At 42.3% G+C, this 17,039-nt stretch overlaps 1 protein-coding gene and 1 long non-coding RNA gene across 4 annotated transcripts in view; one reads left to right on the forward strand and one right to left on the reverse strand.

Annotated features, from left to right (window-relative positions):
• The window catches only part of LOC106583165 (inositol 1,4,5-trisphosphate receptor type 1), a 190,689-nt gene that overhangs the window by 36,934 nt on the left and 136,716 nt on the right, over nucleotides 1-17,039 (reverse strand). For all 3 annotated transcript variants that reach the window (XM_045705741.1, XM_045705740.1, XM_045705739.1), the window contains 3 exons: nucleotides 3,174-3,357; nucleotides 2,674-2,927; nucleotides 427-627 (listed from right to left, as the gene is read on the reverse strand). In XM_045705741.1, coding sequence (XP_045561697.1) covers nucleotides 427-627; nucleotides 2,674-2,927; nucleotides 3,174-3,357 — 639 coding nt within the window. The remainder of the gene's footprint in view (nucleotides 1-426; nucleotides 628-2,673; nucleotides 2,928-3,173; nucleotides 3,358-17,039) is intronic.
• Nucleotides 2,663-15,066, forward strand: LOC123729709 (uncharacterized). Its single transcript, XR_006761408.1, has 2 exons — nucleotides 2,663-2,915; nucleotides 14,870-15,066. It is a non-coding gene; the product is annotated as an uncharacterized lncRNA (long non-coding RNA).

The raw sequence follows: 17,039 nt of genomic DNA on the forward strand, positions 1-17,039 counted from the left end.
CCTTCCGGAGACACCTGAAACCCCACCTCTTTAAGGAATACCTAGGATAGGATAAAGTAATCCTTCTAACCCCCCCCCCTTAAAAGATTTAGATGCACTATTGTAAAGTGGTTGTTCCACTGGATATCATAAGGTGAATGCACCAATTTGTAAGTCGCTCTGGACAAGAGCGTCTGCTAAATGACTTAAATGTAAATTTGCAGTCTACAAATGATTTGTAATTATGTTCCTGCCCCCGGACCATTCGCTCAAGAAAAAGATCGGCCCGCGCCTGAATCTAGTTGATGATCCCTGTCTTATGGGATGGACCCACACTATCCGCTTGTAGTTCTAATGAGAACATGACAAAGGCCCATAGCTAATTAGTTCAAATGACAAGGGCAGTTAGCTAGTAGTAGTTCTAAAGGCCAAGACCCATCCCTGTACCTGGTTCTCGTGGCAGGGTCCCTGGCAGTACTCTGTCAGGCTCTCTACTGTCTGGTTGATGAGAGCCACGTTCTTCTCATTGATGTAGAGTCCTAGTAGCCCCAGGCCCCCCGTGGTGCTGCCACAGATACAGTCCAGGAACTGCAGCGTCTCACACACCAGATTATAGTTGTTCTTGTTGTTCTGACACCGAAGGAAGTTCTGGAGAGGAACGAGGCAAGTGTGAGGGAATGGAAAGGGCAGAAAACAACAGAATGCAAGTCAATATATTTTATACACACCATGATTTACTTTACAGGAAAACAATCCCACTTGACATTGTGTATTGAATTTTTAATTTTATTTATTTAACCTTTATATAACTAGGCAAGTCAGTTAAGAACAAATTCTAATTTACAATGACGGCCTACCCCGGCCAAACACGGACGACGCTGGGCCAATTGTACGCCGCCCTATGGGACTCTAAATCAAGGCCGAATGTGATGCAGCCTGGATTCGAACCAGGGACTGCAGTGATGCCTCTTGCACTGAGATGCAGTGCCTTAGACCGCTGTGCCCCTCAGGAGCCGAAAGGGAAATATGCATTGAAAGTGTGTGACTCTGAACTGAAGAGGGTTTCAGGTAACATGAAAACTTCTATTTTAACTTAATATAATACATAAATAAAATCAATTTAGTCTCAAATAAATAATGAAACATGTTCAATTCGGTTTAAATAATGCAAAAACACAGTGTTGGAGAAGAAAGTAAAAGTGCAATATGTGCCATGTAAAAAAGCTAACGTTTAAATTTCTTGCTCAGAAAATGAGAACATATGAAAGCTGGTGGTTCCTTTTAACATGAGTCTTCAATATTCCCAGTTAAGAAGTTTTAGGTTGTAGTTATTATAGGAATTATAGGACTATTTCTCTCTATATCATTTGTATTTCATTTACCTTTGACTATTGAATGTTCTTATAGGCACTATAGTATTACCAGCCTAATCTTGGGAGTTGATAGGTTTGAAGTCATAAACAGTACTGTGCTTCAAGCATTGCGAAGAGCTGCTGGCAAACGCAGGAAAGTGCTGTTTGAATGAATGCTTCCTGCTGCTGCCTACCACTGCTCTATCAGACTGCTCTATCAAATATCAAATCATAGACTTAATTATAATATAATAAACACCAGAAATACGAGCCTTAGGTCATTAATATGGTCAAATCCTCAAACTATCATCTCGAAAACAAAACGTTTATTCTTTCAGTGAAATACGGAACCGTTCCATATTTTATCGACGGGTGGCATCCATAAGTCTAAATATTCCTGTTACATTGCACAACCTTCAATGTTATGTCATAATTATGTAAAATTCTGGCAAATTAATTACGGTCTTTGTTAGGAAGAAATGGTCTTCGCACAGTTTGCAACGAGCCAGGCGGCCCAAACTGCTGCATATCCCCTGACTCTGCTTGCACAGAACGCAAGAGCAGTGACACAATTTCCCTAGTTAATATTGCCTGCTAACATTAATTTATTTTAACTAAATATGCAGGTTTAAAAAAATATACTTGTGTATTGATTTTAAGAAAGGGATTTATGTTTTTGGTAAGATACATTGGTGCAACGACTGTGCTTTTTTCACAAATGCGCTTGTTAAATCAACACCCGTTTGGCGAAGTAGGCTGTGATTCGATGAGAAATTAACAGGCACCGCATCGATTATATGCAATGCAGGACAAGCTAGTTAAACTAGTAATATCGTCAACCATGTGTAGTTAACTAGTGATTATGTTAAGATTGATTGTTTTTTATAAGATAAGTTTCATGCTAGCTAGCAACTTACCTTGGCTTCTTGCTGCACTCACGTAACAGGTGGTCAGCCTGCCACGCAGTCTCCTCGTGGAGGGCAATGTAATCGGCTTCCAAAAATGCCGATTACCGATTTTTACGAAAACTTCAAATTGTCCCTAATTAAATTGGTCGACCTCTACACAGACCACACACAAGAGATTGGTGGGAGCAGGAGATAACCTGAAGACTGAGCTGTAGTGATTTTCAACAGGGCCAATTACCTGCTCAATGGAGGATACATCCAGCTATTGACTTACCAGCCTACGTAGTAGGAAATTCTAAGCAAACAAAGTAATGATTAACGCAAAACTATCCATAAAAAAAGCTAAGTAAAGTAGGAACCGGTAAGGTATAAATAAGACTAAAGAGGCAGTGTCTGAGGGCTGGCTTCCCCTGGTGTTGGGCTGGCTGACTGACCTGCAGGTCTCGGTTGTGATTCTCACAGAGCAGCTGGAGGAAGCGCAGGATAGGCTGCATGATGACGATGATAAAGCTCATCTCTCCATCGTCCTGGCCCTTGTCCCCGGTGCTGGGTGTGCCATCAGCCGTAGAGAAGTGGTCATCGGGGTCGGCCTCACGGCGGTATGAGTTGAAGGCTTTCTTAGTGGCCGACGAGGCCTCCAGCAGCTGCTCTCTCGCCTCATCTGTCACCAGTACCGGTGAGTCTTTGGCTGCAGAGACACAGGGAGGCGAGGGGAGGTCAACAGAACCACCCCACAAAGTCTATAAATCATCACAAAACTAGGTACTGGGGTAAAAATAAATACCTCTTCATGGCAGTTATTTTTTTATTGCTAATGTGTTCAGAGATAAATTTACCTTAGACATTTATCTATGTGTAACTTCATCCTACTCCAAAACAAAACCCATTAACAGCTGATATGAGACGGCCATTTTGATTTTGGTTGACCTCTGACCTTTCTTGCGGACGGGCACGTCCTTGTCGGGGGCGTCGTCGTCTCTCTTCCTGTTGCCGAGGTCGCTGGTGTTGACCGTCACCGTGGCTTTAATCTCCAGCTGGGCAAGCTTCATCCGGTCATAGAACACACGGAAAAACTTCTCTGACTTCTTGTCCTCCGTCAGACGGCAGATGAAGGAACGCTAGCACAAAAGTAAAACAAAAAGGTATAGGGAAGTAACGTTATTTACAATTAAAGATTGGGAACGTTATTTCACGCCACATGCTTGTGTATTGTTGTGTGTAGCCTACTTTACCAAATGAATTACAACAGACATTGTTGAAGGCTCAGTTGGTTATGTGGACCAAAGTGTTCACAACACCACAGTTGTGGGTTTGATTCCCAAATAGTAGAAGTAAATGTGATAACTGTAAGACAGCTTTAGATAAAAGCAACTGCTAAATGACCATTGGTCAAAACACAGAGTTTCAGGTAATTGATCTAATTGATCAAAATAAGACAGGCCTGCTCTGCTGTGTTTACAGTAGCACTAAGTACATATCATTAAAATATACTCTCTGCAGCACATTCTTCAGACAAGGGAAGTTCAAGTCATGTACATTAACACAGGTACTTTAACACTGAATACTACCATTGAGATGGTAATGGCCCTAAAGGCACCTACGTAGTCACCTGCTTTGTTTTTCCACACGCCATTTAAAGTCATGAGAAGACTGTGGTCGAAAACGCATTGTTGTTTACCCTATTCTACTGTGCAAACAGTCTATGGCAACACAAGGGATTCAAGACCGGAATTCTTTATTTCTCTCTCTCTTTATTGCTGTGTGCCCCATGCATGCAGAAAATCATTAGACCACGGCCATAGTCAGCCTCAGCCTGTTATCTGGTCAGTCTACTGGGAGGGAGAGGAGAGACTCCAAACCAATGCCAGAACAGGCCAGGTCACACTGCTTAGGGTGAAAAATGACACGAGTGGGTGAAGCCTGCCCTACTTACATAGATAGGGAGAGGGGGGAGAGGGTGGAGGGAGAGGGGAAGGGAAGGAGGGAGGGAGACAAACACAGGGAGAGGAAAAAGGGTGCAAGGAAGAAAATAAGAAAAAAGGTGACGCTTTACTTGACACCCAGCGTCATAACATGTTATGACAGTCATACATGTCATAACCCGTTATAATATGGTCCTAACACAGTCATGCCACATTTAGACCTGTTGTGACAAATATTGCGTTACTTTATTGCTGGTTATGACACCTGACACCTACATAAGAGTGTCAAACCCCAAAAACCTACCACATTCCATGACACCATAGCCTACATGTTAACAGTGTGTTTATGATATAAAAAAATATATAAAAAATTGGACCATGTTCAATTATCATTGTAATTGCACACACATTGATGTCAGACATGCACCTAACCCAATGCTCTGTTGCTGATTACTGGGATGAATGCAGGAGCAGATTTCAGGAGCAGGACAAGACACCCTCTTTTTGACAGATGACTGATCTGAGGGCATGTACGTGATAGGCCTATCTAGCTTATGTGATTACGATGGTCATAATGCTTCTTGACAGTGTCATAAAGTGTTATTTCAAATGATGAAAAAAAAACATTAAAGAATTCATTACTACAACAACAACAAAGGATTTAAGAAACAAACTTTGAAACAAACTTCTAGGCAGGGAATAAAATAGTTTGAATAAATGTGGGTTTTGACACTTATGTAGGTGTCATAACCAGACATAAAATAACGCAATATATGTTTCACAACAGGTGTAAATATATGGGTCATGACAGTGTTAACCATATTATGACAGGTTATGACAAGTTATGTCAGCTGTTATGACATTGTCATAACGTGTTATGACACAGTGTCAATAGTAAAGTGTTACCAGAAAAAATCTGAGAAATGGAAAAGGAGTAAAAGAGGTAGGGAGAGATGGAGGGAGAGAGTGAGGGGGAGAAAATGTTATCAGCTGGTATCTAGGCCAGTTCTGAAAGCTTGTTGCATAACTAGACTTATTTCCAGGTTAGGTGTAAACTTTGTTAAACTGGGGTAGTGTGTGTGTGCTTAAGGGCTAGTTTAAACCTCTTAAGGATCTCTACAGATCATTGTCTCACCCTTGGGACGGTTGAGCTAATGTGTGCTAATGCGATTAGCATGAGGTTGTAAGTAACAAGAAAATTTACCAGAACATAGACATATCTGATATTGGCAGAAAGCTTAAATTCTTGTAAATCGAACCGCACTGTCCAATTTACAGTAGCTATTACAGTGAAAGAATACCATGCTATTGTTTGAGGAGAGTGCACAGTTATGAACTAGAAAAGTTATTAATAAACCAATTAGGCACATTTGGGAAGTCTTAATACAACATTTTTAACAGAAATGCAACGGTTCATTGGATCAGTCTAAAACTTAGCACATACACTGCTGCCATCTAGTGGCCAAAATCTAAATTGCGCCTGGGCTGGAATAATACATTATGGCCTTTCTCTTGCATTTAAAAAAGTTTATTTTCTTTGTATTATCTTTTACCAGATCTAATGTGTTATATTCTCATACATTAATTTCACATTTCCACAAACTTCAAAGTGTTTCTTTTCAAATAGTATAAAGAATATGCATATCATTGCTTCAGGTCCTGAGCTACAGGCAGTTAGATTTGGGTATGTCATTTTTGGCAAAAATTGATAAAAAGGGGTGGATCCTTACAGTGTGTGTGTGTGTGTGTGTGTGTGTGTGTGTGGAGAAGCGGGATTGAAAAACAAATAGTTTTAATCAGTTTGAATAAAGTATAAACAAAATGGACAAACTCCATTTTACGATGTTATTTGAAAAAAGAGATGTGGTATAGAAGGCTCGTTGGCAGGGCGACATTCACTACTTTATCAGTACAATGTTAGAAATGTGAAATGAATGAAACATGCCAATCCTCATTGGTAATCAGCCCTGGGTCTGCTAACAACACAATTGTGGAGTACTATGTAGTCTGCAGTAATCATTTTCAAATCTGTGCCAAAATATGTTAGTCAAATACATTATGTCATAATGTAGATGATAATGAAGATGCAATAGGAATATCACATTGGCAGTGTTTTCACATATTATTTGTAGCTCACAATGAACCAATGTGGTTGAAAAGATAGCATTTTCAGAGTTTCCAAGCCAACATTAAATAGTACATTGCTGACTTGCTAGCAAAACATGGTATATCTATAGCACTTTCAGAAAGTACTCACACCCTTTGACTTTTTCCACATTTTGTTGTGCTACAGGCTGAATTTAAAACTGATTAAATTGAGACTGTGTGCCACACAATACGCAAACATGTCAAAGTGGAATTTTGTTTCTTGAAATTTTTACAAATTAAAACATTTAAGGCTGAAATGTCAATAAGTATTCAACCCCTTATGGCAAGCCTAAATACGTTCAGGAGTAAAAATGTGCTTAACAAGTCACATAATAATTTTAATGGACTCACTTTGTGTGCAATAATAGTGGGCAACATGATTTTTTACTCTGTACCCCACACATACAGATAATTGTAAGGTCCCTCAGTCGATTAGTGAATTTCAAGCCCAGATTCAACCACAGACCAGGGAGTTTTTCCAATGCCTCGCAAAGGGTAAAACATTTTAAAAAAGAAAATAGACACGGAATATCACTTTGAGCATAGTGAAGTTATTAATTACGCTTTGGATGGTGTATCAATACACCCAGTCACTACAAAGATACAGGCGTCTTTCCTAACTCAGTTGCTGGAGTGGAAGGAAACCGCTCAGGGATTTCACTATGAGGCCAATGGTGACTTTAAAACAGTTACAGAGTTGCATGGCTGTGATTGGAGAAAAGTGAGGACGAATCAACAACATTGTAGTTACTCCACAATACCAACCTAAATGACAGAATGAAAAGAAGGAAGTCTGTATAGAATAAAAATATTGAGTGGCCTAGTTACAGTTTTGACTTAAATCAGCTTAAAATCTAATGTCAAGACTTGAAAATGGCTGTCTAGCAATGATCAACAACCAACTGGTCAGAGCTTGAAGAATTTAAAAAGGATAATGGAAAAAATATTGTACTAAGATCGTACCCAAAAAGACTATCTAATCTGTATCTAATCGCTGCCAAGGGTGATTGTAACATGTATTGATTCAGGGCGTTGAATACTTATCTAATCAAGATTAGTGTTACATTTGAAATTAATCTTTAAAAAAGTATTATTTTTCTTCCACTTTGAGATTAGAGTATTTTCTGTAGACCCCCCCCATTTAAAAAAATAAATATATATAATCCATTTTAATCATAATTTGTAACAAAATGTGGAAAAAGTCAAGGGATGCAAATACTTTCTGAAGGCACTGTATAGTTTCACTTATTGTGAAAGTGATAACTCACTAGATTCTCACCAGCATCTTTCCTTAGTATCAAAATATTATGCAGTTTGAACAAAGCAGTATTATGTTGTGTCATGATTAGAGACCTGCCCATCTTGTGATGAGTGACTTCTCCTTCTACCACCCTCTATTCCAAATAAACAATGTTATCGTTGTGAACTTATGACCCTGGGCAACAGACTCCAAAGCCCCCAGCCTCACCCCAACCCCCACCACTGTGCACTAGACCACTCGCAAATGTGGTGGTGGTATGGGTTAGTATTCGTGCTATCCAGCAAGACCCAGTGCAATAGATAACTTGATGACAGAGTGGATAGTGCAGAGAGGTAGTGATTAACTGAACCTCACAACCTGGAAACCCACACCACAGGGAGGGTGGGAGGGATGGATGGGAGAGATTGGGGGGCTGAAGTGTTCATGTCTGTCTTTCTCTCGCCCTCCATATCTCCTTCTCTCAGTAAAGACGTATCTTCTCATCTCTCTTTCTCCCCATCTCCCTCTTTGCTCACATCACGCTTGTCCTCTGTTATTAGACAGCACGGGCGTGGGTGGGACCTTGGGGCCTGGGTGAAGGAGGAAGGGGGTGGGACCTTGGGGCCTGGGGTGAAGGAGGAAGGGGGTGGGACCTTGGGGCCTGGGTGAAGGAGGAAGGGGGTGGGACCTTGGGGCCTGGGTGAAGGAGGAAGGGGGTGGGAGAGGCTACACCGCGGGGCTCTGACCGGAGGTTCATTGCGGGTGTAGCGAAATGGTTGTGTTCCTAGCTCCAACAGTGCAGTAGTATCTAACAATACACACAAATCTAAAGTAAAATAATGGAATTAAGAACATTATTAATTACAACATTATTAAAGTGACTAGTGTCCCATTATTAAAGTGGCCAGTGATTCAAAGTCTATGTATATAAGGCAGTAGCCTCTAAGGTGCGGGGTTGCATAGCCTGGTGGAAGCCGGCTACTGATGGCTATTTAACAGTCTGATGGCCTTGAGATAGAAGCTGTTTTTCAGTCTCTCGGACCCAGCTTTGATGCACCTGTACTGATCTCGCCTTCTGGATGATAGCAGGGTGAACAGGACGTGGCTCGGGTGGTTGATGTCCTTGATGATCTTTTTGGCCTTCCTGTTACATCGGGTGCTGTAGGTGTCCTGGAGGGCAGGTAGTTTTCCCTCTGTGATGCATTAGGCAGACCGCACCACCCTCTGGAGAGCCCTGCGGGTGGTACAGTTGCCGTCCCAGGCGGTGATACAGTACCTACAGGATGCTCTCGATTGTGCATCTGTAAAAGTTTGTGATGGTTTTAGGGGCCAAGCCAAATATCTTCAGCCTCCTGAGGTTGAAGAGGTGCTGTTGAGCCTTCCTCACCACACTGTCTATGTGGATGGACCATTTCAGATCGTCAGTGATGTGTACGTCGAAGAACTTTCCACCTTCTCCACTTCCCTGCCGTCGATGTGGATAGGGGCGTGCTCCTTCTGCTGTTTCCTGAAGTCCACAATCAGCTCCTTTGTTTTGTTGATGTTGAGTGAGAGGTTATTTTCCTGGCACCACTCTCCCAGGGCCCTCACCTCCTTCCCATAGGCTGTTTCGTCATTGTTGGTAATCAGGCCTACTACTGTTGTGTCATCTGCAAACCTGATGATTGAGTTGGAGGAGTCATGGGTGAACAGGGAGTACAGGAGGGGGCTGAGCCCGCACCCTTGTGGGGCCCTTGTGTTGAGGATCAGCGAAGTGGAGGTGTTGTTTCCTACCTTCACCACCTGGGGGCAGCCCGTCAGGAAGTCCAGGACCCAGGGCCCCGAGTTTAATGATGAGCTTGGAGGGTACTATGGTGTTGAATGCTGAGCTATAGTCAATTAACAGCATTCTTACATTGGTATTCATCTTGTCCAGACGGGATAGGGCAGTGTGATGGCGATTGCATCGTCTGTGGATCTATTGGGGCAGTAAGCAAATTGAAGTGGGTCTATGGTGTCAGATAAGGTAGAGGTGATATGATCCTTAACCAGACTCTCAAAGCACTTCCTAATGACAGAAGTGAGCGCTACGGGGCGATAGTCATTTAGTTCAGTTAACTTCGCTTTCTTGGGTACAGGAACAATGGTGGACATCTTGAAGCAATTGGGGACAGCAGATTGGGATAGGAAGAGATTGAATATGTCCGTAAACACTCCAGCCAGCTGGTCTGCGCATGCTATGAGGATGGGGCTAGGGATGCCGTCTGGGCCGGGAGCCTTGCGAGGGTTAACACACTTAAATGTCTTACTCACGTGGGCCACGGAGAAGTAGAGCCCACAGTCCTTGGTAGCGGGCCGCGTCGGTGGCACTGTGTTATCCTCATAGCGGGCGAAGAAGGTGTTTAGCTTGTCTGGAAGCAAGACGTCGGTGTCCACGACGTAGCTGTTTTTCCTATTGTAGTCTGTGCTTGTCTGTAGACCCTGCCACATACGTCTCGTGTCTGAGCCGTTGAATTGCAACTCCACTGTCTCTGTACTGACGTTTTGCCTGTTTCATTGCCTTACGGAGGGAATAACTACACTGTTTGAATTCGGTCATATTCCCAGTCACATTGCCATGGTTTAATGCGGTGGTTCGCGCTTTCAGTTTTGCACGAATACTGCCATCTATCCACGGTTTCATGGCTCTCTCGGGATATACTGTCCCCGTCCATACAGCCATCTGGGTTCTCAGTACATCGCGCAGACAGGAATGAAGAACTCTCTGGGAAGAAGAAAGGCAGGGGTGTATGTTTCATGATTAACTACTCATGGTGTGATTGTGATAACATACAGAAACTCAAATCCTTTTGTTCACCCAACCTAGAATACTTCACAATCAAATGCCGACCATATTACCTCCCAAGAGAATTCTCTTCGGTTATAGTCAAGCCGTGTATATTCAAATCAAATTGTACTTGTCACATGCGCCTAATACAACAGGTGTAGACCTTACAGTGAAATGCTTACTTACAAGCCCTTAACCAACAATGCAGTTTTAAGAAAAATAAGTGAAGTAAAAATAGATTACATTTAAAAAAAAATAAAAACAAAAGAACAAATAATTCAAGAGCAGCAGCAAAACAACAGTAGCAAGGCTATATACAGGGGGTACCGGTACAGAGTCAATGTGCAGGGGCACAGGCTAGTCGAGGTAATTGAGGTAATATGTACATGTAGTTAGAATTAAAGTGACTATGCATAGATAATAAACAGAGAGTAGCAGCAGCGTAAAAGAGGGGGTGGGGGGACAGACAATGCAAATAGTCTGGGAAGCCATTTGATTAGCTGTTCAGGAGTCTTATGGCTTGGGGGTAGAAGCTGTTAAGAAGCCTTTTGGACCTAGATTTGGCGCTCTGGTACCCCCTCAAGCCGATACCACGGTGACCCTCAAAGAACTACACTGAACTTTATGCAAACTGGAAACCACATATCCAGAGGCCGCATTTATTGTAGCTTGGGATTTTAACAAAGTAAATTTGAGGAAAACGCTCAACACATTGACTGTACAGTAGTACTCGCGCTGGTAAAATATTGGACCACTGCTAAACAACTTTTCAAATGCCTACAAATGCCTCTCGAACTACACTGCTCTTATGTAACAACCAAATTCATTCTCTTCTCCCTCCCCACCTTTGTGTTGACATGCTTCCTCTCACTACTAGGGCACATTACTCTCCACTCTCTGAACTGGTGGCTGTGGTTGAATATCTATGTGCAAATGGGACTCAGTTGGCAGTGTTGCCAGAGATGACAGGGTTGGTGGAGTCTGGGATCTGGGTTGGGTCAGGGTTACTATGTTGTGGGTATGTTGGGTTTGGTGGAGTTTTGTGAGGTAATGTTGAGGCTTCAGTTTGGTTGTGATGGATTTATGACACTGATGATGTATGACAGTGGTGAGGATGAGAAGTATCATGTCTACTGTAATTGAATGAGCGTTAGGTTATGGCATCAGACACCAGGCACAGTCTACGGCCGACAGCATCTCTGTTATTCATACTCACCCTCTATCTCTCCCTCTCTCTTTCCCTGTCTCGCTCGGTCTCTCTCTCCATCTGTCTCTTTCCCCCTCTTCGTCTGTCTGAAAGAGGCTTAGACCCTTTCTAAGAACTGTGCTGATCTCGTCTAAATCCTAGAGGACAGGGGTCTTCCTCACAAACAGGAGGATGCTTGGCATGCATCACAGTGTACACACTGCCTTGTCATGGACGTTGCAACAACACACTGGTACAAGTAATATGTTCTTTCTTCTGCATTTCAGCATGATCAAAAATGTCCCCCTTTTATAAGAAGACTTCAGTAGAATAATAGAGATATAGTCTCTTTATTAGCCACAGAAATGTGTCAAAAGCCCCTCCAAGTAAATGGCGTTGCCAGATGTATTAACCCTTTCGACTCACAGCCCTCGTCATCCCGTATACAGGTTCTCTGGTTCACAGCGCTGTATGGGTTTTGACTTGAGCACCGTGCATGACAAGATGCCCCCATCCCTCCCACTAATTGGGGTGCTTTCACATTTGTTGTTGTCAGAGTGAAGGAAATGCTGTAAATCGAGAGGAGTCGATGTGTTTGGAAAGATTAGACGTTGAGGATTATAATAAATACCACTCTGATGTCATACAAGCAAACCAGATACCCATGAGTCCAAATGAGCATTTCACATTTCCATATTTGAAAACTCATGTAATTTACAGTATCAACATTTATGATCTCTATGTTTGATCCAGTTATAAGGATGACATGCGTTACACCCTGGGTTGTGCTGAACAGAATGAGAATATATTAATCATATTGTGAAGAAACTTAGCAGTGGAACACGCACTTGAAAGCACTCATGACTCCATTCTATGCAAATCAAAAATTACAATATTTGTCTGAAGTGCCTTTTGAAAGCCTAACACTAAGAAAGTATTTCATAACTTAGCGAGCCATGTTGGCAATAGAATAAGATTTCAAATGATGCCCATCTGACCCAGATTGCGATTTATAATGGAACGTTTTTGGATTGCATAATTGTGTGATGGTGGATTTGCATAAACAACACTAATTGTGTAATTTTGGACTGCATAAACAACACTAATTGTGTGATTTTGGGTGGCATAAACAACAATAATTGTGTGATTTTGGATTGCATAAACAACAAAAATTGGGTGATGGTGTTCTAAATTAAAAAAATGGTGCTTGCCTCAGTTCCTCAATGGCAGATCTAGGAGAACTAAGAAAAAAAAAGCTCTTTCCTTGAGTCATAAATTACTTGGGAACTGTGCACAGTTTGGAGAGGTGGAGAAACCAGTTAGACCTCACACTCAAACCCTTGAAATAGTTTTTTTTTTTAACTTGCACCTACTCCAAGATGTCAATGAATATTGTTATTATGTTACTGAATGTATGCAGAGTATTTTCAGCAGGGGTTGGAACCGGTTCAGGGAACATAAAACCGGGGAAAAAACATCCTTTTTGTAGGAACAGAATCAGAAAAAGGAACGAAAGAGATCTATACAGTTCCGGAACAGAACTGTTATTTTCAAAGCATGGGAACCAGTTAATAACGTTATTTTATGTTCTTGCCAAAGCCCTCACTCTGTCACTCAAACTTATTCCAGTGCCTGCCTGCCAGTTGAATATCTTTGCCAGTGTGTGCGCCCCTCCCCCTCCGAAGCTTAGGCTACTGTAGTCTACTGACGTTACAAGCGTGATTCAGAAATTAGGGAGAGACTACTAGAGAAAAATGTATAAACCTCTTCAATGCTAGTTACGGATACTATAATTATCACGTTTCACATTGGATTTATTAACTACAAAAAGGTGAGATGTGTTTTTAATTCTGGTGCCGCTCTGCACACACAAGCTTGTTAGCTAGCTAGCTCTGGTCCATCTCTCGGGAGTTGAAAGTTCCTCCATAGGTATAATTCTCTGGGACAAATTCAGGTCATAAGATGCCCAGCGTTCCTCCACCCTCTCTCACTTTCTCTCCACCTGCCAAATTTCAGTCGCCTCTCGTGCCATACACTTGTCTGTCCATCGCACAAGTGAACAACTATAGCCTAGGCAGCCGATAGCGCCCATAAACTATTGGCTGCCTAGGCTAAAACAACTATAGCTTGCCCGCTCCATAGAAAGCTGTTCTATCAGAAAAGAACGATATAAGGCATTACTTCTTTCCCTGAACTTGTTCAGAACTTTATTTTGCAGGACGGAACAGTGAACGGAACAAAAAAAATAATAATGGTGCTGTTCAGAACAAAAAAAATTACAAAATAATTTAGGTTCCAACCCCTGATTTTCAGATTTTGTTATTGATAAATGCTGTGAAAGTACAGAAAATATCAAATGCAAATAAAATCAAAAGTGTAATGTTTGGAATCAGTCTTGTGACAGGTGAACTGTTGTATCCTCACCTTTGGTCTGATAATTTCCCCTTAAATCTCCAAAGTGTTCTCTTTCAATTGCTACCATGGTCATACATATTCTTTTCATATTTCTTCTGTTAGAAACACTTCAATTGGGCCCTATCCATATAGGCTAATTTCCACGAGTGTAAGGGGTTAAAAAAGCCATCTGTGTTTAGTCAGGATTTAGAAAACGAGTGCTGGAACAGAGACGACACTCGACAGATTGATGTTGAGTATGTTAAGTAAGACATGGTGGTGCAGGAGTAGAGAATGGAGAGAAGCAAGAGATGGGGAGTTTCAGGAGTCCCCTGGAGTGTTGGGTAAACAGAGAGCCTGTCTGTAACCATGGAGATGAACCCTGAGCAGAATAACATTACATTTTACATTTAAGTCATTTAGCAGAATAAGAGTTGGGAGCGAGGCAGGGCGAGGAGAGGCGGGGGCGGGTGGCTCTGAAAAACAAGGTCACAGCGCTTTCCCTTCACTCCTTCCGTTCCGCCACTTGGCATCAACAAAGGGATGTTATATAACAGCTATTTATATCCGCACTCCTTCTCTCTCTTTCTCCCTCACACACATCGGGCAGCACCACACACAGACTAACTGGAATTGCAGCTCTCCTACTCTCCTCTTTCCACTGAATTCTCTTTTTTCCCCCTCTCTTACCCTGAACTAGCCTCTTGTTTCAAATCTTCCTCCTATCCTCCTGTCAGAACTCGTCTCTTCCTCTTCCCTGTTCCTTCATCTCCTACTCTTCTTCCTATCCTCTCTGCCCTGACACGGGAAGGCATAACTTGATGTTTTTATGGCAGGTGCCCGACCACTGCTGAAATGTTACAAGTCACCACTTGTGTGTGTGCCACAACCCAATTACCACTCACACAACCATTATCTCCCTCTCTTCCAGCAGTAGCTGTTACAGGAAGAAGTGTGGCATGCAGGAACAATCTAACATTTCCTGCAACAAAGTGACTGATGTTGATTGTTAAAAGAAAATAAATGAAGTTGGCCGGAGTGAAGATTATGACATACAGTGATCCATGATCTAAAGTCTTGCTTGATTATGTATGTCCAGAAATTGATTAAAACCCGTTGATTATGAGCACATTTATTGACTGTGATTGATTGAATGTGGATATTTATCATGTGAATATATTAACTGAATGTGTTTGTATGCCATTTTTCATACCTTCATTGAATTTTATTGTCAATTAGGTAATTGGTAGGGTTTATGATACATTCTGGGTAATGGGTGTTGCTACAAGAAGCATTGCATTGCTTTGTTTGCGAGACCGACAGGTAACAGGTCGGCAGCTGCCGGGTTCACAGGCATGATTGAAGCCTGGGTTTTCTTTTGTTAAGCTCTGTTATTCACGTCAGTTTACCTTTCTGTTCATCGTCCTGTTTATTTCATTGTGTAAATAATTGTACAGTTCGCCGGCTCTTTATCCTCACATTGGCAAGAAAAATCACATCTTCCTTGTATGCCTCCTCACTGTTAAAATCCTTCCGCACGGTCAACCTCACAGCCCGGGACCAAAGTCAATTCCTCAGTCATTAATGGCCTGCCGTCACAGAGTGAGGGAGAAAGGTGTAAGTGAGGGAGTACATGGTCAGGTTTATTTCTGTATGATATGTAGGTCAGGAGGTAATGGTTAACTGTGTTACTGGAGTGAGTGAGTGAACACTTTCCCAGGCTTCTACCCTGAACAGGTGTCTGGGCAAGAGACACATCAACACAGATAAAAGACCTCAGAGTAGATCCCTTGTTCAAAAGGGACAGAATAGACTGAGCTCTATCTATCCATCCTCTGTTTCTCATCTGTGAAAAAGGCAGAGGCTAGAAAAGTGGTCTGAATCTGAGCGAATAGAACACAAACATTATGCAAGTGTGTGTCACTTAGACAAATAACTAAATGTCAATACTCCAGCAAATGAATGTTAAGACTCAAAAAGGTTCTTGAGTTGAAATATGTTTGAGAAATCAATGTTTCATCGTGCTGAAATCATTAGTAATGCTAACCCTATTTCTTCAAAAGTTGAAACTGTTGTCCAGCTAATCAGTCTAAAAAAGGTCAACCTGGAGGTTTCTAAGAAACAGGTTTTGTAGTGTGACCTCAGGTTTCTCACTCTACAGGGAGACAGGACAGTCCAGACACCACTGATGACAACCGCATAGAGACATCAAATGGTTATTTGTGGAGGTTACAGCGAGTGAGCATATGCAGAAGTATCCGGGTCAGAAAGCAAATATCTAGCCTACCAAACTGGTTTGCATTCATGAACTGCTACAGCATGTTATGTTAAAGTACTTTAGAGAACATGTATACCCTCGTTAGCATTAATACTTCAGTATTTACCCCTCTAAATTTCCACTCCGTGTTTCAGTACAAAACAACTGTTAGAAGAGAAGCTCCAGTTTCTCTCCCCCCCTCTCCTCTCCTCTCCCTGCCTACTGCCCTACTTCAGAGACCCAAAATGACCCAGTTTGGGCCGAGAGAGTGAGCTAGAAAGAAGGCCGGAATGTTTTGAAGCCTGAGACATTCCTCATTGTTCATTCACACAGGCCTTATGTAACGCTGGTCACCTGATTATCTCTGCAACAGCCAGGCTAACAGGCAGGGAGGGAGACAGGCTGCAGCCGTGGGAAGCCAGGACATTATCTCTGCTAGTGTGGCTTCCTCACCCCTAATCTGATTATGCAAGTTGCCCCTGCTTACGCAAGCACAGGCAATCAGACTGACAAAGGAGCAGACAGTCAGAGGAGCAGGCAGGCAGACAGAGACAAGATAAACAGATAAATGCAGCAGGCTTGTTCACACATGCATACACACGCACACCACTTACACACACACACACACACACTTGAATCGGCTCTTTGTAATTTCTCTTCTGTTTGCAGAGAGGTAGGTAGGCAACGCGTTGCCAAAACAACCATTAGTGAGGTTGGCTGCGTAAATGGATGAATGCAGAAAAGCGTGGAGGGGTGTAGGGTGGTAGTGGTTGATCTACACAAGCCCTCTATGAAATGATGATTCCACCCACAACAAGATGTGCCTTCCTCTCTATGAGCCCATGAT

Source organism: Salmo salar, chromosome ssa22 (assembly GCF_905237065.1).
Source record: "Salmo salar chromosome ssa22, Ssal_v3.1, whole genome shotgun sequence".
Taxonomy (NCBI): domain Eukaryota; kingdom Metazoa; phylum Chordata; class Actinopteri; order Salmoniformes; family Salmonidae; genus Salmo; species Salmo salar.